Source organism: Carassius auratus, unplaced genomic scaffold (assembly GCF_003368295.1).
Source record: "Carassius auratus strain Wakin unplaced genomic scaffold, ASM336829v1 scaf_tig00007853, whole genome shotgun sequence".
Lineage (NCBI taxonomy): Eukaryota > Metazoa > Chordata > Actinopteri > Cypriniformes > Cyprinidae > Carassius > Carassius auratus.
The window spans coordinates 174,849-199,704 of record NW_020523881.1 but is presented as its reverse complement, the minus strand read 5'-3'; the positions used below and the strand labels follow the sequence as shown (position 1 = coordinate 199,704).

The 24,856-nt window shown below is 35.8% G+C and overlaps 2 protein-coding genes across 3 annotated transcripts in view; both read right to left on the bottom strand.

Moving 5' to 3' along the window:
• Positions 1 to 2,411: 2,411 nt before the first annotated feature.
• LOC113071680 (uncharacterized) overlaps positions 2,412 to 24,856 on the bottom strand; it is a 35,398-nt gene continuing 12,953 nt past the window's right edge. Inside the window, exons 5-7 of the mRNA XM_026244972.1 lie at positions 5,405 to 5,743; positions 3,227 to 3,541; positions 2,412 to 3,026 (exon numbers count right to left, since the gene is read on the bottom strand). Of these exons, the coding sequence (XP_026100757.1) occupies positions 2,680 to 3,026; positions 3,227 to 3,541; positions 5,405 to 5,743 (1,001 nt within the window). The 3' untranslated portion in view covers positions 2,412 to 2,679. The remainder of the gene's footprint in view (positions 3,027 to 3,226; positions 3,542 to 5,404; positions 5,744 to 24,856) is intronic.
• LOC113071681 (uncharacterized) lies at positions 13,100 to 23,691 on the bottom strand. 2 transcript variants are annotated; one of them, XM_026244973.1, is made up of 7 exons: positions 23,561 to 23,691; positions 22,449 to 22,778; positions 21,992 to 22,315; positions 20,003 to 20,125; positions 18,353 to 18,670; positions 17,492 to 17,782; positions 13,100 to 13,526 (listed from the first exon to the last, which is right to left on the bottom strand). In XM_026244973.1, exons 1-7 carry the CDS (start codon positions 23,595 to 23,597, stop codon positions 13,441 to 13,443), a joined length of 1,509 nt encoding a protein of 502 aa, XP_026100758.1. In that variant the 5' UTR covers positions 23,598 to 23,691; the 3' UTR covers positions 13,100 to 13,440. The 2 variants fall into 2 exon arrangements, with proteins under 2 accessions (XP_026100758.1, XP_026100759.1); XM_026244974.1 differs by lacking the exon at positions 17,492 to 17,782.

Here is a 24,856-nt window from a genome sequence, read left to right as displayed (position 1 = left end):
CAGGTAAACTTCTCTGTCCTTCCATGTACATTTTTTTGTGGTTTTACCACAAATGCAAAATACATTTACAAATGAATACAACCAGTGCTTTAATTTGCAATGAAATGCTTTATTTTCCAAACAATGTGAGGTCATATCAGATTAAAAGTACTTTTAACTAAACAAAAACGTAAACACTAATAATGTAAAGGCAGGGGATTGACGCGCTGGCCAGCTATAGAGCATCATGGGGTCAGGCTCTTGTACACATTGCATGTGGCACCTCCGGTCACATATGTCACTCTAAATCTGTAACAACACAGTTAATAATGATTCCAAGATATTCAGGGTGAATATCTGAGATACAGTAAAACATATAGCTAGCTGTGATACATATACTGTGTGTATCATCTGAAGAAAGCTGTACGATGCATGAATGGGGCCTTAGAATGATCAGAGCACTGAATTATTATTTTTTATCCTGTTTTGGAGCCGTCAGGAACACAATGAGATGCCTGTATTTTCGTTCATTTTATTTTGTTAGGCTAAGATAGTGCTTAAAGTCTTCTTTTTGTTGTTGTTGTTGTTGTTGTTGTTGTTTAGGCATTTTCTGTCTTGGAAGCTTGTGATGTGACATTTAGGGGAAAATGTCCTGAACGCTCCCACAATAAATGAAAATTAATTGTAGTCCTTGTTGCTGATATTCATCTGTTGCATGTTGCTCCTCTCTGCTCCTTCTGAAAAATGAACAAAAATACAGCGGTCATCTCAGTGTGTTCTAAAACAGGAGCCCATCTCATACAAAACAATCGCCTACTAATGCATGCATTCAACACATTACCTTTTAAAACTGATAAACTATCAAATTAATAATAAAGAAAAAGGAATTATTGTCTCTTTACATTTTACCTTTTAATACTGATATAATAATAACTACAGAAAAGGTAAAGAGATAAAAGCAAACAAAGTGTTGTGTGTAAAAGTATCTTGACTAGTTTTAAAACAGCAATTGTAATGAAACAGGATGCTAACACTCTCTCAGTCTTGTACGGATGTGACTTTTAAAAGATCCACATGCACAGAAAAAGCCAATCCACTTCTTCAGTCAATTTTGAGCAGGAACCTGGAGTAAAGAGAGAGAGCAACTGGACACAGAGAAGAGAGACAATGCACACAAAACACAATTTCACACTATTATTTTTAAAATAGAAAGTACAAATTAAAACGATTAGAAAATTAATAAATAAATGCCAGCTAAATATTTTAAAAGTTGTACTGTTCATATGAAAACTTTTTAAAGTTTAAGTGTATTTTTATTTATAAAGTACACAGTGCATTTAGAGAACATCAAAGTCTTTCGGTGTGAAATAATTTCCCTTAGACTATATGTGTGTGTTGATGTAAAGAAATCTATTTTGAACAGTTCATTTGCCGGACGTGACCAGACTGTAGAGACGCGCTTATTCAATGTGCACGGTGCCATGAACCTGCGTTTGTGCTCCCAATTCTGAGTTCAAGCCGAACAGTGACAACAGCGCCCACTAGGGTCACAGAATACGATGGACACAGAATTTGGTTTCGGTTTCGGTTTCCGTAACCACGTGATCTGTGACAGGCTGCAGCTGGGTGTAGGCTACTTGAGGAAGTCCGGGAAGCAAATTAACCTTTTTCCACATTTGACCACAAGCTGTCATTAGTGTGCAACGAGTTGCAAAGCTTTGAGTAATGAGAAAGTTTTTATAAAAAAAAAAAATACCCGTCTAGGTCTGGCTGTTTTACCAGCTGGCCTGTAAACCTGTGACCCTTGACCCCACACATGCAACATATTCTACTATTCTGATTCTTTTCATCCATGAAAGATGAGGCACAATGTTTTATCCTGTTTCCCAATTTTTCCCCCAATATATTTTCATAAAGATGGAAATGAAATGCTCATACCTATGATGAATTAATTGACCATTTTATTGAATTCAGCTAGAAAATATATACGTTTTTTTTTTCCAGTGTTTTTCCATGACAGATAAGTGATGGTTTCTGTGGCGTGGTGAATAGTGATGGCTGTGCTGAATGTGACTTTTGAGGAGAAGAAACACATTCAGTAGTCATAACCAGAAGCTCTGATGACTGGAGAAGAACCTCTAGGACCTCCAGACTAGGGTTTATGGAAGATGAGCTCCAAGGCCAAATATAAGGTTTGTGCATTTAACTTGAAATTAAACATTAATGCTTATGGTGCAATATGTGACCATTGTTTTGAGTTCAGTTATGTTAATACTAATGTTTTTACAGGTTTTTTATAGAACAAATTCAGTCAGATTGAGGTTTAACGTTCTGTACAAACTCTCAACGATAGATTACTGCTATATCTGTTCAGATTCAGTTTCCTCTGAAGATTTCATTGTGTCACAGAGCATACAGCCTGAAGCAACAGATTTCACATATTTGAAGATTTATTCAAATGGTTAACAAAAGAGAATAATACAAATAGCAGTGAATAATAATGCAAGGAGCAACACAATGTGGTCATACCAAGAACATCAGCCTGGATATGATCAGATACAGGGTGAATTATTCCTTTGATTATAATAAAACAGAATATGCATAGTTTGAGAAATACTGCTGTGATTCACATATTTTAATGTCAGATCAACTGAATTATACACAGACAGTTGATAAACAATTTTTACTTAAAACACTTGGTTACTTACTATTGACAGTAACAGTGAATCTCTTGTATAAAGTCTGTTTGTTGCTGCTGATCTTCACTTTATATTCTCCAGAGTCTGTGGTTCTGGTGTTTGTGATGGTCAGAGATCCAGTCTGATCCAGCTGCAGTCTGTCTCTGAATCTCTCATCAGTTTCATCATATAATGATGAGCTCTTGGTCTCTATATCAGCTTTAGCTATGAGTTTTCCTTCATCTCCAAACCTCCACACTATCAGCTCATCTCCTTGTATTTGAGGAACATGAAGAGTGACAGGATCTCCCTCCTTCACTGACATGAGCTTCAATTCAGTTACACCAGCAGCAATAACAGATGGAGACTCTGCAAAAATCATATTCATAAATCATAAGGCATATGCAGATAAAATTTGTCATATAATTTCATAAGACTGGTGAACACGTTACAAGTAATGTTGGCTGTTATTTAAGTAACAGTTTAATTTAGTTCAATTCATAAAACAAAAAGAAACATTTCATTATTTTTGAAGAATTCAACGATATTTAAAGATAAATAAAGCTCACCATAGACAGTGACAGTAAATTTCATAAGTGAGATCCCAGTGCTGTGGTCGACCTGTAGCTTATAAAGTCCAGAGTGTTTGGTTCTCATGTTCCTGATGGTCAGAGATCCAGTCTGATCCAGCTGCAGTCTGTCTCTGAATATCTCAGTGTGACTGGGATATGAGATCTCTTTTCCATCGATTTGAGCAATGACAGGATCTCCAAACCTCCACTCTATCTGAATAAATCCCTGTATTTGAGTGAGATCAGGGTTCAGAGTGACAGAATCTCCCTCCATCACTGACTTCACTTCACCTGTTTCAGCACCAAACACACCTGAAGAACAAACAGAAACAGTTTCTCAGAAATTCATATATATATATATTTATATAACACTGCTAGTAATGTTAATAAACTGATTAGATCAGCTGAGATTATTCTAGGGATGTGATATCTGAGCTTAATTAATTTCCGTACACATTACATTTCAATTTAATTATTTAGAAGATGCTTTTATTCAAATTGACTTACAAATGAGGACAGATGAAGTAATCAAAACAGCTAAAACATATTAAGTGTTGTAATAAAAAGTGATGAGGACGTTGAAGATCTTGATGAAGATGTTTATTGCAGCATAGCAGTGACAAAGTTCATGTAGTACCTTGGGTTCAATGGAGTCGGAATGAACCCAGAACATCCTAAATTCAAACCTTTTATACATTTTCAGTTTACTACCCTTCATGTAAATCAAGTTGCTCCTGTTGTAACAGATTTAGTTTCTATGTTAGTTCTGACAACCCTTTTTCTGAGGTGGTTCTCAGTGTCCCACACCATTCCCATTCTACAATTGGTCACCATTTGCTCAAGTGATCATCCCAAATGGTCTACAAACAACATAACTCTTGACTTTCTTCGTCTCTATAAAATGGTTAATATGGGTGGAACTCTTTACTATCCCAGTACAACAGAAATCACTTAAAAAATGTTGTGCCTCTAGTGCCTCTTCATTACTCTCCAATATAGTAGGAAATTAAATTAAATAAAAAGTGGATGATGTTAACTGTGACGAGATTGGAAATAAGACAAACCTTTTCTAGATTCCGAGACTCTCCCACTGATCTATATTTATATTAATATAGATCAGTGAGCTCACCATTATGGTGTCATCTAGCAACATTTTGAGACCAGTTTTAGCTGCTTTCAACTGAAAGGAGTTGGCTACACCAGTCAGTGTTTTTTCCTCAAATTTTTGATGGTTTAAATGAAATGTAGGGTCATAGAAAAACAATCTTACCTTCCATCTTGATGGAAGCAGTTCTGTGCAGATGACGTATGAGGTTGGCATTACACATGCACCGGTGAGTCTCATGGAAACCATCGTTTGTTTATGGGATCAAAAGAAGCACATTTATCTTACTTTAGCAAAGGAAAACCAGTCTCCTCTTGACTTATATCAAAATCCTCTGACATTTTTCTGTACAAATCCTCGTTTTGTACTTCTAATTGTGACCGTTGTTTTGTTTTGAACTCTCCCCTTCACATCCGCGTTTGTCACTTCTGAACAGCGCATTTGTAACGCCGAACTCATACGTCATCCACCTGGAGCTGCTTCTCTGTGCAACTGTTGGTGCAAGCTAAATTAAAGTGATTATTACATTTTAAATATGGTTATTTTCTTAGAAAAATGCTTTGATTCACTACAGGAGTCCCCCCCCCCCCCCCCAACCCTAAGCCCCCAGTGCTGTGTAAGGCACTTTTTTTACTATGGATGGATGCACATTATTTCACTTCTTTTGGACTGATGCACCCCAACACCCGCTTTTCATTTTTGGGTGAACTAACCCTTTAACTCCAGGAATCAGAATCTTTCTTGGAATTTACAGAGTTAAAATTTTACTCTGAGTGGCTTTATACATGAGGTCCTGGTAAGAAGGTCTTTATATTAATGACTGTGATAATTACATGTGAACATTAAAAATGGAGAAGATTAAACTTAAAATATTTTAAACGATTATAGGAAGCTATAGCCACTCAGTCACTATTTATCACATATCTATGTACAGGTATCAGAAATTGGTATTTAATTGAAATTTACATTTAATTGCACAATTGCATAAAATGAGCGCTTTTGTTTCACATTGGCTGATTATTCACTGACAGCTAATAAACAATTATATTCAAAAGTCTTGAGTTACTCACCACTGACAGTAACAGTGAATCTCTTGTATAAGGTCTGTTTGTTGCTGCTGATCTTCACTTTATATTCTCCAGAGTCTGTGGTTCTGGTGTTTGTGATGGTCAGAGATCCAGTCTGATCCAGCTTCAGTCTGTCTCTGAATCTCTCATCAGTGTCATCATATAATGATAAACTCTTGGCCTCTATATCAGCTTTAGCTATGAGTTTTCCTTCATCTCCAAACCTCCACACTATCAGCTCATCTCCTTGTATTTGAGGAACATGAAAAGTGACAGGATCTCCCTCCATCACTGACACAATCTTCATTTTAGCTTCAGTCCCAGCAATAACAGATGGAGACTCTACAAGAAACAGATTCATAGACAGAGATTAAACTTAAAACACTGTTACTGGCACTAGAATACCAATGTTTATAGTTGATTATTTTATAATATGGTTACTAAATATGACCTATGCAGATTAATAAAAGTCATAATAAAATAAAAAAGTAATAATAGGGTCCGTTTGACATGTAGAACAGCAGCTGGCTCACTAATTTGATTGAACATGAGGCATCTAATTTCAAATGACCACAGAGGAACTCTTTTTATATTCCTGTTATATTCCTGAACTTGTCAGTGTTCAATTATTTTCTCTATACAACAAGCAATCTTGTTTTGAATAGTTTCAATAAAGTTGATGAAGGAATGGAAATGTGATGATATTTAGTACAACAGCACTTTGAATCTGTTTATTAAAAAATAATGCATAAATAGAAACTTGAATACATTCAATCATTCAGAAAAAAAAAGAATATATATATATATATATATATATATATATATATATATATATATATATATATATATATATATAATATGCTCACCATAGACAGTAACCCTGAACATAATATATGAGGTTCCACTGTTGTGGCTGACTTCTGCTTTATAAAGTCCAGAGTGATTGGTTCTGATGTTTGTGATGGTGAGAGATCCAGTCTGATCCAGCTTCAGTCTGCCTCTAAATACCTCATAATCTTCATAAAAGATATCATTTCCATCAATCTGAGCGATAGTGGAACCTTTCTCTCCAAACCTCCACAGTAGCAGAACCATTCCTTGTATTTTAGAAAGATCAGGGTTCAGAGTGACAGAATCTCCCTCCATCACTGACACACTCTTCATTTCAGCTTCAGCTCCAGCAATAACAGATGGAGACGCTATAAGAGTCACAGACAGAAAATACATATACTGAACACTGTTACTGGCACGGGAATGCTAAGTTTTACAGTTGATTATTTCATTATATGTCATATGCAGATTAATAAAAGTAATCAGTTTGACATGGACAACAATTATGCTAATCAGTTGATTAATTTGATTGGCCAGGAAGAATCTTATTTCATATAAAACGCCCAAAAACATCACTTGTATGTATCACGGTGCCTGAATGTGTTCAATTGCAATTTCTAATTCTATTCAAGGATTGATCCTCCTTTGACTTGTTTTTACATTTATTCTTTTAGCAGGTGCTTTTATACAAAGCTACTTATAAATGAGAAATGAGTGAATACAGGTGCACCTCTTCACTGCTCCAGAGTAACAGAAATCTGTCTGAAAGCACAAAGGTGGATTGATTCTTTGAACAGGACTCACATAATTCATACTACTGTATAAGTGTACATGTGAATAATGTTGTTTAGCCTCATCTGACAGCTTATAAACTGTTTAGAAATGTGAGGAACTTTAAAGCCACTTCACCACATCTCTCACTCAAAATTAAAGCAGTTTATAGTCAGTTTAGAGATCAAATCGCATTTTTTTTTATAATCTGCCTGTAAATGCTTGTATCTCAGGGGATATGTCACCATTTTAGTTGAATATAAACCAAGATATTTTTTTACATATAGTCTCTGGTCAATGGACTTTAGACTATAGATTATTTTCAGAAAATCAGTTCAATACTCAAAATTAAATTAATTTTTTATTTATTATCAATCATTTAATCATTAATCTGCGTATGTATGAAATAAGATTTGCAAACCTAGGTATAAAATGTACAAAATATATTTGCAAAATATAGTTTGCAAATGTGTTTTTCAGCTTTTTGTGGCTCATAAGCAATTCATTGGTTATGGGGGGGGGGGGGGGTGTTGTGTCATATTCAACATTAAAAAAATAAAACAATTTAAACAACATAAACATCATGACAAATGGTTCAGCACCTGTGTTGCACTTTTAGGGTTAACAATGCTTTGCTCAGACTGAGTATATGTTGATCTAGGGGAAAAGCTTTTGCTCTTTTGCACATCAATGGACTGACTATAATTTACAAGTTTCTCAACTGTATGTTGTTCCTTGAACACATAACCTAGTAAATAAATGTATTTGCTTTAATGTTTTGATAAGCAGCGACTGTAATGGAGTCAGATCACATGCTGTCAGTTCTGCACGTCATCCTTCAGCTGCTCTTTGTTCTGATTACTGGTTCAAAATAGAAGCAGAAGTGTTCAGTCTTGTGCAACACACACACACACACACACACACACACACACACACACACAGTGTGTTATCTCGAACCTTCTCTCAAATTCACTGATCCACCACACCACACAACTTTTTTTGGTTCATTATTTTACATTTTGTCATGTCTCGAGGGGCTGCAGTAACGTTCATATGACTGGAGCATTTGCTAAAGTGATAACCACTGATGGCTTCTCATTATGCTTATAGGCAAATGTACATAGTTTGTAAAATGGTGCTTCACTTTCAATGAAAAATAGCAGCCTAAAGTATTGCATTGTAGAGTGGTCATGAATAGGCCTGCTTTACAAAGTATTATAATTTAGATGGGGTTTTAGTCTGTAAAAAAAAAAAAAAAAAAAAACAGCGTTTGTTTTTTAAACCGATATAAAGTTGGTTCAACATTTGATGTTTCGTTAATTTTGTTAATTCTTTAACGATTTAGCACAATGACAAGAAACTGTGTTGTTATTGTTTTCAAATTTAGAAGAGAACACACATTGTGTTTTCTTAGTTTTAATCTGCCTTAACAAATTATAACTGATATACCTTATAATGTAAAAGTGCAGGACAGGGACCGTCTGCAAAGTGCAAAACAAAGTGAAAAAAAGCCATTATTCCATCTAAATGCTTCACTTGTGAAATGTATACATAATGAATCTCAAATCAAATGGGTGTGTCTTATTATTTGTTCTTAAAAGAACAATAAGATTTGGTTTTATTCACAGAACTGTAGCACAACAAAAGTTATTGAAATGTACCAATTGAGAAAAAGCTTGCAAAGCAAGTTTGACATGCAGAAGTTTAAATACATTAATTCAGAATGCATACAGTTTGATATGTAAACGTCAACGGATGTGTCTTGTTACTTGTTCAAAGAACAATATTTACAACCATCTTTTACTTAGTATGTAAATCAGAATGCATACTATTGAATTAAATTTGAATCTATTAACACACTCACAGTATTTCAACTTAACTTAAATGGGTGTGTCTTGTTACTGGCTCCTAGAAGATCATTTTGATGGTGGTTTCAGCCACAGAACTAAAATAGAACACACCCACTGAACTGGTGTAATAAACTGGTTGTGTAATAAATTAATTTATATAAAAAAATAGATTTTCAAATTCAAGTCAAAACAACTGCAAAACAACACTCTTCGCCAGTGTTGTCTTATTTGTTGAATTTAAATAGCATGTTTTCTGTATGTGTATATATAATATATATATATATATATATGGTGGGAAAAACTATCGTTTTTTGTCATTATCATGTACTTTGTAGACGGTCCCTGACTAGTCTTTATGTGTCGCAACAAATCGAGGAGGATTAAGACAAATAAACTGCGACGTGTGTTCAGTTCTACGTACTAATGCTTTTCAGATAAGCCATTTTTGTACAATTTTACCCATCCACTAAGAATTTATAGATGTTTTTTTTTTTTTTTGCGGCTGAATATCTGTCTTATATCCAACGTCAATGGTAATATACAGAGAACTGAAGCCATATTTACCAGCCAGATTCCATGAGAACAAAAAGTAGAAAATAAACATTTTCTTCAGCAGATCTCCTAACAGTTTCACAAGAGGAATATGACAATGATCAGGTCCTGACACTCTTGAAATGTTGAATGCAGCTGTTGTTCTGTAGAGAAACTCTGCAGTGAGTGTGAATAAACTGTAGGTCAAACGGTGTGATCTGGAGAAGTCATATTGAGTCGGTGAAGGGAGGAGCTGCTGGAGGAGTTTCTTCACTCACTGCAGATCTTCACTAAACTACTTCACTTCAGACCGACAGCTTCACTGGCTTTATGAACAATTCAAGGTTTACTATCACAGTTCTGTTGTGAAGCTCCTTGCAAACTGCTGAAGAAATGATCATTTACATTTATTTGTTTTCATGGAGTCTGGCTGGTGAGTATCTGCATGACTTCAGTTTTTTTATATTAAAAGTTGGCCACAAATATAATTCTGTTATTTTTTATTCCATCGTTTATTTTGTCTTTAATATTAACGTTCTATCTGTCTAAACTTACTGAAATACTTCTGTGAAGAATAAAAACGTTCAGAAATGATTTTTCTGAGTAATTCTGTGTTTTTTCATCAGGTGTGTTTGGTGTTGATTCAGTGAAGTCAGTGACGGAGGGAGAATCAGTGCGTCTAAACTCTGATCTTACTGAAATACAGAGAGACGATGAGATGACTTGGAAATTTAACAACATTATGATAGCTAAACTCAATGTGAAGGACAATACGAGCAGGTTTTATAATGATAGTGCTGAAGGGAGATTCAGAGACAGACTGAAGCTGGATCAGACTGGATCTCTGATCATCACAAACACCAGAATCACAGACTCTGGAGAATATACAGTCAGCAGAAGATCAGACACCCCATTCAACATCTTCAATCTCACTGTCTACGGTGAGCAGAGAATTACTTACCAGGATTTTTATACACATCTTTGGACAATAATCTCTTTCAGAATTGATGATATAATCATTTAATAGTTTTTTTTCTCATAACTTACTCAACTTACATTCTCTGCAACTTTATTTACATCTGAAATATCAAATGGCAATTATCACATCATATTATTTTACTGAGTTGTATTTATCCCCTTGTGTTTTTAGCTCATCTGTCTGTTCCCGTCATCACCAGAGACTCTTCACAAAATTCATCATCATCCTCCTCATCATCATGTTCATTGTTGTGTTCAGTGGTGAATGTGAGTGATGTGACTCTCTCCTGGTACAAAGGAAACAGTTTATTGTCCAGCATCAGTGTGTCTGATCTCAGCAGAAGTCTTTCTTTACATCTGGAGTGTCTGGATGATTTCTACAGCTGTGTGGTGAACAATCCCATCAGAAACCAGACCACACATCTCAACACTGAACTCTGTCAGACATGTTCAGGTATGTCTGTGATAATATTCAGTGTTTATGAACACATTCACTGACAATAACAACACTCTCCTTCACATCCTCCAGACTCTGTATCTCTGATAGTGTGGATCTCTGCTGCTGCTGGTTTTCTGTTGATTGTAACTACAGTCGTAAAACAATAGTTTACAATTGTTTCTGTTATATTTTGTTACAGTTCAGACGGGTGATATAGAGATCACTTCTGCTGATCCAACATTTTACAAAAAGACATAAATCAGTAAGAGAATTTATTTCTGTCTATGATGTTTCTGTATTATTTTGGCAGTGAGTCAAATTCAGGTGTGTGTTTAATGATCTACTCTGCTACATTTATATTGTAGGGTCACACAAGTCCATCAGAGGCTTTACAATATTGTCACATCACAAACTCTAACATCATTCAAGACTCATCTATTCTCTCCAAAATGGGAAATTATATTATAGGCAAATTATAGGCCAATTTTAACCCAATACAAATATTTAATCAAATAAAGAAAGAGAAATACTGAAATATTCCCTCCATATGTAACCGTATAAATTCATATGAAATCTCCACGTTGTATGGGTAAAGACTGGTCTGTTTGTAGATCAGCAAATATAAAGCAAAATGCTTTTTATATAAACATGCTTCTTTTAGCCCATTTAAAACTATATTCCAATATATTAGAGTATACTTGTCAAGAAGAGGACATAAGTTCTTGATAAATAAGTCAGTGGATGTTTGTGTTTTCTTTCAGAGAGCTACAGAGCAGGATAATGTGGTGTACGCAGGAGTCTCATGACGCTGATCAACTCTTGAACAAAATGTGATTGTTTTTTTGATTACTAACTTTATCCCAAACGCAGAGACATAACCCCATATTTTTTTTGTGAATAGAGATAAATGCCCATTAAATGTCATTTTGTCATAGTTACACACACATTTGAAAAAAAAAAAAGTTTACTGTTAGATTATATCACGCTGTTTCCGAGAATATTTTTGTGAGTTTGCCTGTCTGTGCTCTCTCTCTCTCTCTCTCTTCTGTGCTCTCTCTCTCTCTCTCTCTCTCTCTACTCTTGGTAGTCTTACCTCTCTCTATCTCAATGTCTACACACATCCGCACTCTTGTATATTTCCTCATGAGTTCAGATGTTCAGAACAGGACGGGGGCTATAGGCCCGAAGGTTATTGAGTTTGGTCTTTGCCAGATGTGCTCCTAATATGGTCAGAACTTCCTGCCCATGTTCCCATTTTATATAACATACAGATCTAATATTTATCCTACGGGATCTAGAAGTAGCAGGAAGAAAAACCCTTTGTTTGTTAGACATTCCTATTTGATGAAGTGTACAGTTCTTATTGGTGATCCCCTACACCCCTGACAGTGTATCTGTATATTCTACTGATGTAATAATAAACTTTGAAGAAGTTTGTGAACAGACAATTGGCTTCATGTTCATAATTCTTGGGCCCATGCACGAACTGAGAATAGTTGGACAGCATTGATAAAGATGAAGAGGTGAAATATATATTTAACAATTACAAAAGGGGATTTTCACTGTGATGCCATATAACTTTTATATTTAAGAGTTACAGACAGGACTGGACTGGAGTTCAAACTCAGCCCTGGAAAAATCCAGCCCATACGAGTTTCCTTTGAATGTTTTGCTGGGGTTAGTGTCTTAAAATAGGACAGAAAGAAAGAAAGAAAGAAAGAAACAAAATATATATTATTGAAAATACTGCATTTCTTCACATAGCAATGCACATTTGACAGTGAAACAGATTTTGAGCTGTAGAATGCAGTAAAGTAAATGAAATCTTGATGCATGTTTGTATTTGTCAGTTCTTGTTTGTTGTTGATGAAGAGTTGAAATGAATTAACATGACGAGTTATGCTACAAAAGAAGAAGCAGCAATTCTGAAACTATAATAGTGTGTTAGCGCCATCTGCTGTTTGCATAGACCACAAATTGCCTTTTTTTTCTTCATCAGTCAATCAACAAAGCTGCACTGGAATGGACAACAACACGAAAATCTATCTATCTATCTATCTATCTATCTATCTATCTATCTATCTATCTATCTATCTATCTATCTATCTATCTATCTATCTATGTTTAAAAAATAAGAGAAAATGTTCTAAAATCAACAGTAGCGTATACAACACTGTAAATAAAAAATAAGTTCAACAATTTATTTCAAATGATGACTTACCAAAGGTTTGTCTAAAATATTTAATAGTAATATAGTATGAAAGTAATAGTTTACAGAAAAAAAAATATGCGTGATGATGAAGGTCACATGATGCGATGTCAACTTTTTCTTTCTCTTTGTAGAGTTACAAGCTCTTGGTGCATAAAGAAGATCTGTAAAGATGCAAAGACTAAAGTCTCAAATACAAAGAGATATTCTTTATAAGACTCATCCAAGCCCCCCGAAAAGGTTCATTCTAAAAAGGCTATAAAATTACAGTACAAGTCATTATAATCAGGAATTATGTCCCCACTGGATGCAACAAATGATTTATTTATAATGGGCTTTGCTGGTTCTGTCTCGTCTTTCCAGGACACAAAGCATCACAGTTTGTAAAGGGAAGTAATATTTCTGTCACACACTTGAGGCGTTCGACCAATCACAACGCACTGGATAGCTGGCCAGTAAGAGCACACTGCTCATCCTCTGTATTCATCAGTGGTTTCTCTTCAGTTGATTCACTCACTGTGGAATATAAAAGAAAAGAAAGAAAACAGAATGAAAAAGAAAGAAAGAATCAGTTCTGTTACATCTACATCTACACATGGATGATGTTACAGCTCCACTCAAGAGTCCCTATACATGCTGAAAACAACAGAACATGAAACAAAATATGATGACTGTTGTTTTACAGATGTGCAAGCTAACTCTATTGAGTATATCACTCAAAAAAAATAATAATAATAATTTTAAGAGGCCAAAAACATGAATGCAGTTAATGACCCAATAATTAAAGGGGTCAGTGGATGCATATTTTTCATAAGTTGATATGTCCTTTTAGTGTCTTACTGAAAAGCCTATAACGTACTTTGGTTAAAATTTCTCAATGGTAGTTAAAAAAAAAAAAACCCTGTCAAAACCACCCTGTGAGAATACTAAATTGAGCTGTCTTCCACTTTTTTAAGTATGGTTGAATAAATACAGACAAAATCACATCAAAATTTTGGTGAATATGCTAGTAAGCACTGTTGGTTAGGCTGGTTATTTGGTTATCTGTAGAAAATAATTTTAGACGGGAGCCCATAGTAGCAGCCAGAATTGTGTTTCCATTTTTTAATTTTCTTAAAGCACTATATAAATAAAGTAAATAAAGACTTGACTTGACTTGCAGGGGCACTGCAATGAAACCCTGCCCTTTATTCAATATTCAGTTTCACTTGGCCTCTGGTTCATTATTTGATTCCCTCAACACTTCACACCAGAATCATCCTAAAGGTAATTCTCATGGTCATTCTGGAGTCAGTAATTCTTTTAGTTTTAAGCCCTCACACTTTTAGACATTAGAAAATCGGCTGGTCCTGATAACTTGGAGCCTTAATTTCTACAGTTAGCATCTGATTTTATTGCGCCGCCTTTGACTTATCTTTTTAATCTTTCTCTGGACACAAATGAAATTCCACTTATATGGAAATCCGCATTTGTTTTTCCTCTGTTAAAAGGAGGCGACCCGACTGATTTAAATAACTATAGACCCATCTCGAAACTGTCTGTCCTAGCCGGGGTTATGGAAACTCTGGTGAACGAACAATTGAAAGAGTTGGTAACTATCAACAATATTCTGTATAATTTTCAATTTTAATTTGAAAATTTTATTTAAATTGTAAATGTTTATGCCAATGATACTGTGATATACTGCTCTGCATTAACTCCAAATTGGGTTTTTATTTTAGAAACAAGTCATGTTTTTCCTTTGAGGCCAAAAGGAGGCTTGTTGCTGCCACTTTCTTGTCAGTGCTGGACTATGGCGATGTTTTATACATGAATGCTTCCATCACAAGCTTAAAACTGTTTATCATGGAGCTCTTAGGTTTATCACAAACTTTAGAGCACTTACTCATCACTGTTCTTTGTATGATCGGGTTGGTTGGTCTGCATTGTCCACCTGTAGACTTAAAGGGGTGGTGAAATGCTATTTCATGCATACTGAGTTTTTTACACTGTTAAAGAGTTGGATTCCCATGCTAAACATGGACAAAGTTTAAAAAATTAAGTTGTACGTTTGAAGGAGTATTTCTGTTCCAAAAATACTCCTTCCGGTTTGTCACAAGTTTCGGAAAGTTTTTTTTCGAGTATGGCTCTGTGTGACGTTAGATGGAGCGGAATTTCCTTATATGGGTCCTAAGGGCACTTCTCCCGGAAGAGCACGCGCTCCCATATAGCAGAGCACTGAGAGCAGAGGCATTCACTGATCAGAGTGAGAGCATCGTGAAATGTCACATAAGGAGTGTGTTTTTGGTTGCCAGGGCAAGACAACCCTGCACAGATTACCAAAAAAAAAAAAAACAGCATTAAGGGACCAGTGGATGGAGTTTATTTTTACAGAGCATCAACGGAGTTGTGCAAGTGTTTTTGTTTGTTCCCTGCATTTCGAAGATGCTTGTTTTACAAACAAGGCCCAGTTTGATGCCAGATTTGCATATCGTTTATTTCTTAAGGATGATGCAATCCCAACGAAAAAGGGTCACGATCGTGTGTTGGAACCGCAGGCGGTGAGTAAAACTGCTTCAAATATCTCCGCCTCCTTGTTAGTGCGTCCCCTCCCATGCCGGAGACCCGGGTTCGAGCCCCGCTCGGAGCGAGTCGTTGCTGCTGCTGCTTTCGTTCAGTTTCAGCCTCGGGATCTGATTCTGGATCATAAATAAATGGCTGAATCTGACTGTTAGCCATGGTTTGTTTTGGAAGATGGGTTTTCCCTCACGGTAATGTCACAGCTTCCAAACGCTTTCAACGCAAAAGAAACGCAACGCAAAACGCGCTCGTGATTCTTTAGCTCCGCCCACACGTCACACCTCCAGACGCTCGTGTTTTTTCCGGGAAAAATCGGTACAGACTATCTTTCTCTTATGAATATAATAAAACTAAAGACTTTTTGGAGTTATGAAGGATGCAGTACTACTCTATAGGTACTCAAGATTAACAGGATATTGAGTGAAAATGAGCATTTCACCCCCCCTTTAATCATTGGTACATTTTTATCTACAAGGCAATTCTTGGTCTACTTCCCCCATACCTAAAATCTTAAATGGAAAAAAAAGTACAAGAAGATATTGTCTTCGTTCTGAGGACTTATTATGTCCCTCAAGTCCGGACCGAACTGGGAAAAGGGGCGTTCAAGTATGCAGCCCCTTGCACTTGGAATCAGCTGCAAAATGTCCTGAATCTTAAGGAGCCAGTTTCATTGGTTGATTTTAAATTACTTTTAAATAACATGGAAGCTACACAAACTGGCTGTAGATGTTATGACGGACGATCCTTGCTGTTGTTTATCGCTCGCGATAATATGTGAAATTCTGATTTTGTTTGATTTTGATTCCACCCAGAACTTTTGAAATACTAAAACCTGTGAAATCCAAGTGGAAAGGCTCAACATCTGTATTTTTTTTATTGTTTTATAATTGTTTTGTTTTCTTTAGGAATCCTGTAAGGACTTTTTTTTATTGCTATTAAGCAGATGTAGTTTTTTGTTCAGATCAAAATGTTATGACATTGTATGTCACAATTGGAAACTGAAACTCTGAACCTTTTAAGCAAGTTCTAATCAAATATGTTTTTTTTAATAAAATAGCCTACATTTTAATAAATATAATAATAATATAATATAATAAACTAAATATTGTAGAAATTTAATTTTCTGTAAGGTTGCTTTGCAATGATTTGTATAGTAAAAAACGCTATACAAATAAACTTGAATTGAATTGTGTTCTTAATGACAGCTTTCCTAAAAATATATCCTATTCCTAAAATAAGAAATATCCCAATATTTTGCTTTGCTGACAGTATCGCAATGTATCGCAACATATCGTATCACAACCCATGTATCGTGATACAGGTCGTATCGCCAGATTCTTGGCCAAAACCAGCCTTAGATCACGGGTGCTTTGATACTGATATTTTTCAAGGTATTGAAGTCAGAAATTCCTGTATCATGATCACTAATTCATGTACTTTATCAATAAGATAAAAGTGGGGTTTGTTCAAAGTTGTTATTATTCATATACATATTTGATATTAATATTTTTGGAAGTTCATTAAATATTGCAGACTAAAAATTAACTAGTAACTAGAGTAGCTTTTGAGAGGTTATGACACCAGTACTTTTACTTGTTAATGAGTATTATTTCAGCAATGTAACAGTACTTGTACTTAAGTTCAAATTTTCAGTACTCTTTCCACCACTGCGAGTGAGTCAATGATTCTATATTTCAGTCATAAAGACTGCGACTGGCTTCCTTTCTAAACGAATCAGCCCTTTTAATTAATCATTCAAATAGATGATTCAATGAATGACTTACTGAGATACAGACTTGCACCACCTATTTGCAGTTTGTTAGGGGCTGTTCACATGACGTGTCAAAAAATGTGTGGGAAATGACTGTCTGTTAAAATTGAATATATAGCCTAGTTATTATAATAAATGTTGTTCTACTCACCAGAATTAGTCAGATTGAATCTCCTGTATCTGGTCCGTATCCTGTTGATGACCTGAAGTTGAAAATGTCCAAAGTCTGTATCTGTGGTGTTTGTGATGGTCAGAGATCCAGTCTGATGATTCAGCTCCAGTCTGTCTCTGAATCTCTCATTAATATCAGTCGTTCCTGATTCGGCTTTAATAACCAGACAGTTTTTAGCTCCAAACGTCCACAGTATCAGATCACCACTCAGTGTTTCAAGACCAGGGACTAGAGTGACAGTTTCTCCAACCTTCACTGACACTTTCTTCACTTCATGTCAAAACAACACAGAAACAGAAAAAAATTAATTTAATTTGCATTTTCAACAAATTTATTTAGATGGCATTTTAACCTAGTTTACCTTTCCGATTTTACCTAAATTGACAAATCCCTGAATATTCTGTAGTATTTGACTTCCTATGGTTGCCTACAAATCACTTATGACTACCTTTGATTCATCATCACGTTTCTTGTAATATGATTGACAAAAAATGTCTAATTTATTTGTGCAATATTACTCCTTTATATCCCCTTTAACCCCAATAACTATGAAGATAATTACAATAATAAGGGTGTTTGCAGCCACACAAACATACACGATTGTCATTTCAAGTTTTAAATACCCAAGCTGGATAAAAGGATTCTTAAAATATAGGCTGTAAATATTTGTATCACTCAGCCAGAAAAAAATGATTTTGAGACTTCTCTCTCTCTCTCTCTCTCTCTCTCTCTCTCTCTCTCTCTCTCTCTCTCTCTATATATATATATATATATATATATATATATATATATATATATATATATATATATATAAGGATATAGTTATTATTCTGTACTCACCAGTGACAGTAACAATGAATCTCATGTATTCAGTTTTTCCGTTTTTGCGGCTGATCTGTAGTTTGTAGAGTCCAGAGTGAAAGGTCCTGATGTTATTGATGAGGAGATCTCCAGTCTTCTCGTTTAGCACCAGTTTGTTTCTGAATCTCCCATCAACAACATCACAATCTGTATCATTTGTTTTACTGGCCTTTCTTGTGAATTCAATGAGGATGAGATCCTCAAACCACCACTTTATCTCATCCCCTCTCTGTAGTACAGTCTTAGTCTCTAGACTGACAGATTTCCCTTCCTCCCCTAACTTTGTCTTTTCTTCAGCTGTCACAGTAACACACAGAAGCAGAGAACAGAAATGTGTTCATATGATAAAGCACAGAAACTGCAGTTGTTAAAATTACAAATGACCTGCATCTTGCGTCAGATCAAGGCTGCATCTCATTTCTAGTCTTACTTGATCTTAGTGCTGCGTTCGACACCATAGATCATGACATACTCATAGATCGATTACAAAACTATACAGGTATTCAAGGGCAGGCTCTAAGATGGTTTAGATCCTACCTGTCCGATCGCTACCATAAGACATAAGACAGAGATATTTATTACTGGACCCAAAAACAGTACACAGAATCTTGTAGATTACAAGTTGCAACTAGACGGATGTACTGTTACTTCTTCTACAGTCAAAAATCTGGTTGTTATATTAGACAGCTACTTGTCTTTTGAAAGCCATATTTCACATGTGACAACTGCATTCTTCCTTCATTTGAATAATGTATCTCTTAAATTGTGACTGCAGTTGCATCTGATCAAATGCACATTCTTATTCATTAGCTTGGGTTAAACTAATTAATTTTACTTTGTTGGAACAGCAGCTATGCTAATGATGTCTCGATTTGTTTCTAAAGTTTTGCCACGGGATTTACATCCCGTGGTAACTAGGATTTACACAAGCTCCATGAGAAGAGAGCTCATGATGCTGACCCTCAGATGACCCCAGATGATGCTAACCCTGAATCAACAAACAGACAAATATTGCTACAAGTGTGACTGCATCATATAATAATTGCCGTCAATAATGTTCATCATCTGGCAGACTACATCTCCTATTAATTTTTCAAAAAAATCCTGTCATATGCACACAAAACAGACAGTCACCACTTATAAGCTACTACTAAATATTGTAGAAACGTAATTTTCTGTAAAGTTGCTTTGGAATGATTTGTATTGTAGAAAGCGCTATACAAATAAACTTGAATTGAAAACTTGAATTGAATCAAGCTGAACTTTACAAAGAGCATGTTCAGCATGTTAATAGCATGTCGTTAAAATGTTTTAACACATTGCTAGCCTTCTCAAAGATGTTTTAACATTGCTAGCATGCTTTAGGAAATTGGTAGCATATTTGAGACATTTGCTACAATGTTTTACTTCATTGTTGGGATGTTTTAGCTGTATTGCTGGTATGATTTAACATTTCAGGAACTTTAGTTTCATAATACGTTTATGGGCAAAACATTATATTGGCTTTCTCAAGCCAACATAATCATTAAATAAAATAGGAAATTATTACTGTGTCAGAAGTTTTCAGTGAAATTAACTATACAGTCTGCTAAAACTTTTTGTATCACTGGTATCAGCTTTAACACTTACCCACTTGTTTTTGTAGTTTAGAAATCCTGTGGCGATAGTAAATCACAACTGCAGCTAAAAGTGCAGCCACCAGCAAAACAGCAACAACTATTCCAGCTGTAGATGGACCCGGATCAGAAATAGCTGAAAGGAAACAGTGAATGATTATAGGACAAAATATTCATCATGTTTCAGAACTGATACTACAGAACTGATACTGTCAGTATTCAGAACTTATACTACAGAACTTATACTGTCAGTATTCAGAACTGATACTACAGAACTGTCACTCAGTTGGCATGAACAGATACTGTAAGTTTTAGTGTATCAAGTCAAGTCTGCTTAATTGTCAATACTTCCAAATGTACAGTACATACATACAGAGAATTTAAATTGTATTACTCTCAGACCCCCGGTGTATATAGATAACACTAACAGTAGAGCCTAAAAATCTAGATCAATATAAAATATAAAATACCACTAAATGAAAGGGCATGTAAAAAAAAAAAAATAAATAAAATAAAATATATAATAAAAATAAAGTTAAATAAAGCAGTGCAAGGCACATGGCACATAGAGTGCAAACCAGTGAAGTGAACAAAGATTGCAGATAAAATTATTTTAATGCAAAAAAGCTTATTCAGTCTGATTAAAGTGACAAAGGGCTCAATAGCGGTTCTTATTTAACTGACTGAAGAGGTAGTAGAATGATTTCAGTTTCATGGTGAATGAGGTAGTGAGCAGACCAATGCTGCACAAAATGACTGATGCATGTAATCGTATGTTTGTGCAGGGGGGGTAAAATGACCTCGGGGTGTGGGTTCTGGGGGGGGGGATGTTGGGGGTCATAGCTCTGTGGTGCCTGGCAGAAGAGTTTGCGAGGGAGTTCAGCTTCCTGACAGCCTGATGAATGAAGCTGTCCTTCAGTCTGTTGGCCCTAGCCTGGAGACTCCGCAGTCTCCTCCAGAGGGCTTTGCGGGTTTGACAGGTTCCATAAATGTCCAGGAGAGAAGGGAAGAGACACCAACGAGCTTCTCAGATGCTCTCACTATGCGTTGAAGGGTCTTCCGGCAGGACGCATTGCAAGCCAGTCAGGATGCTCTCGATGGTGCCTCTGTAGAAGGTGTACATGATGGGGGGTGGGGCTCTGGCTCTTCTCTGTTTGCAAAGGATGTAGAGACGTTGCTGTTATTTGTCCTTTAGAGGTCCTCTGTGATGTGCACACCCAGGAACTTGGTGTTACTCACTCTCTCCACAGTCGCACCGTTGATGGTCAGAGGAACGTGCTGAGTGTGTGCTCTCATGAAGTCAACAACAATTTCCTTCATCTTTTCCTCGTTCAGGCGGCTCACCTCGCTCCTGTGGTTTGTCTGATCTCTGTTGCTAATGAGACCCACCACAGTCGTGTCATCCGCAAACTTAATGAAGAGGTTGGAGCTGTGTGACGGTGTGCAGTCGTGGGTCAGCAGAGTGAAGAGGAGGGGGCTCAGCACACATCCTTGAGGGGCCCCAGTGTTCAGTGTGATGGTGCTTGATGTGTTACTGCCGACCTGTACTGCTTGAGGTATTTTCCACATTCGTTTATCATTGGTGTTGGGCTTGCTGTGGTAGTTTGATTTGATGAGCAACAGATCCTATGTGTTACTGACTAATATATAATCTTCTTGTAAAATGTGCTCTCAATAATGACTTCTCTCTATACACAGAATATGCGTAATCACAAACTCAAAACCGAAAGTAGGGCTGCACAATTTATAGAATGTCTAATCATGCTAATAGCAATTGCCTGATATGGTCAAATTAATTGTTTGGGGAAGCCGACCCCATCTCGATTGTGCCCTTGCACCACTTTTCCTCCCCTGCATGCCTATCCAGAAGTCTGTACATTCACTGGCCTAGCCGAAAATACTTTTTTAACGTCTAGCCATTTTAATAGTAATATAACTGACACAGAAATCAGCTTGTATTTCATACTCATTTATTTCCAAATATTTTTTCTTTGAAACTCACCGATGACAGAAACAAGGAATTGCTGTGAGCTCTCTCGGCCTCTGATCTGTACTTCATAAAGTCCAGAGTGTTCAGTTCTGACGTCTTTGATGGTCAAAGATCCAGTCTGATTTAGTTGTAGTCGGTTCCTGAATCGCTCATCGTCAGCATTTAATGAGGCCTCATTAGTTTCTACATCAATATTAGCCAGGAGGATGCCTTTATCTCCAAACCTCCACACTATCAGATCATCCTCTTGTAATTCAGTAACATCATTCTGGAGAGTGACAGAATCTCCCCCCATCACTGATACTGACTTCACTCCACCCGTCTCACCAACCACACCTGGAAAACAAATAAGACAAGATTTTTTTCTCCATGTGGAGTCACACATGTGAACCAACAAGAACACTGGATCATGAAACCTCAAAAAGATCATTATTACATTAAATGACAGAGATACTCATGAGATGCTTACCAAAGACATTCAGACTGAATATCCTGGATGTGATCTTTTCTCTAGATATTGTAAGTTTATATTGTCCTGAGTGTCTCTTTCTGGTGTTTCTGATGGTGAGAGAGCCTGTGTTTTGATCCACCAGCAATCTTCCTTTGAATCTCACATCATCGGTGACAAAAAATGAGGTCAAATCTCTCTTTCTCGTTATTTGAGAAATTACAGATTCTTTAGGCCCAAACACCCACAGTAAAGTATCATCGTTCAGTATTTCAGTAAGATTAGTGTGTAGAGTGACAGAATCTCCTTCCATCACTGATGTTGTCTCATCTGTTTCTGCTTTAAACACACCTGCAAAACATAAATGAACCATTATAGATATAGATGGCTTAATCTGACACCACAGTATTACCCAGTAAACAGATTCATTTGGAAACATTTGTTCTGTAAAGAGAATAATTGTTTACGGTCGGGCTTACCCGGACACGTATGGTGAACAAAAAGGAAGTAATGTTAGGTTATGCCTGTATCACGTCTCGTGCTTCCAGTTAACGTAACAACATTTGAGCAAAACTTTTTAACCAGTTTTACCAGTTTACAAACCTGCTAGTTGTTATGGACAATGTTCTATTATGTAAAAAAGAAGAAACCCACACAAACACACAGGTCATTTCCTCATTCTCCTCGTGTTTGAAATGTACACTCATATATTACTGTACCACTTGTCCGTGTTTGTTATGTTTGATTTTTGTTACATTTTACCCTTAGTTTTGTTATAACAAATTATGCATTAACATGCAGGGCTGCAAAATAATAATAAGAACAGAAAAAATACAAAAACACCAATTATAAAAGTATGTTTAGTATTTTTGTATAAGTGTTTATTAGTATTATATTTATATATGTATTATATATATTGGTGGACACACTATGGGAATATGACATTTAACAGCCATTTTCAGCAGATCGACGTCTGACTGAGATGCGATTTCAATTTCTTTTAATGTTTGCCACATATTCTTTAAATGTTTGTTTCGCTAAACGCGTTCTTTCAGTATCACTTCATGCATTTGTTGTAGCATATAGCTGATGTCTCATGAATGAAACTTAAAGTATAACATAAATCCACTTACCTCCCAGTAACAGAGAAAACAATAATATATTTTGCATGTTTTTTGTAGAGTTGTGAATGTAATACAGATGATCGATGGAGATTGTTTAATATTGATCTGTTCCGCTGAATGTCATTGCGTTCTCACTTCCTGTATCGATCCAAACCGAACATCAAAAAAAAAAAAAAAAAAAAAAAAAAAAAAAACCGTAGGCCTAAATTGATTCACGGTGTTCGTGATGTGACGTTCTCTCGTCTATTATTGCATCAAAGAAAAAACAAAACAAAAACGAACATCTCACAGTGAAGTGTTGTGTCTCATTTCTGAGACACTCGTCTCGTATTCTGTGACACTAGTAGGCGCTGTTGTCACTGTTTGGCTTGAACTCGATCACAGCAAACAGCTACAGGACCTGTAGTACAGGTTCATCGCGCACGTGCACATCAAATGAGCGCGTCTATACAATCTGTATTCAATGCAATGTGCACCTATTGTCCTCTATTGTATAGCCTATCCAGGAAAGACGCTTGGTCTAATATGAACAGTACAGCTGTAAGATTAAATGATTTGGATTTATTTATTCGTTTTCTAATACTTTTAAATAGTTACAAACAGAGGTGGGTAGAGTTACATTTACTTCGTTACATTTACTAAATTTTTGGGGTAACTTATACTTTTTGGAGTACATTTAAAGATGGCTACTTTTACTTGAGTAATTTTTGGGGGGGAAATCTGTACTTTTACTTCGTTACTGTGGGAAACGCTTTTCTTGTGTACGAATCTGTAAATAAGATATTGATTTCACAGTGTTAACAGGTTCAGTGATTTTAATGGGAGTTTCTGAGAGTGATTGATAGACTGTTAGCGAAAATGAACTTTGATAATGTAAATGTTATTTGCTCTCTTTCTGAACAATGAAAGATTAGTAGCAGTGTTTATATCACATTGACTTTCAATGTTAAATTCACAATTAATATAAAGTAAGTAGTATTAAAAATATGTTATGGCATGACACCTATATTACTTAAGTAAACAGACAGGTTTTTTATAATAAATTGCATAATTACTTTGAGCATCGCATATTATCATTATTAACAATTTATGAAAAGTGAGAATCGAGATATTTCATTATGTAGTTCATGCAAAAAAAAAGAAAAAAGATAATAATAATAATGCTTAATAATAATTTGCCAATATGCTGTGGCTGCTGCATCACATGACGACCCCCCATGCCTAGACACAATTAATAATGATATTTCCACAATATTTGTGCTTGCAGAAATATACATTTGTTTACATTTTGCAGAACAGATGAAA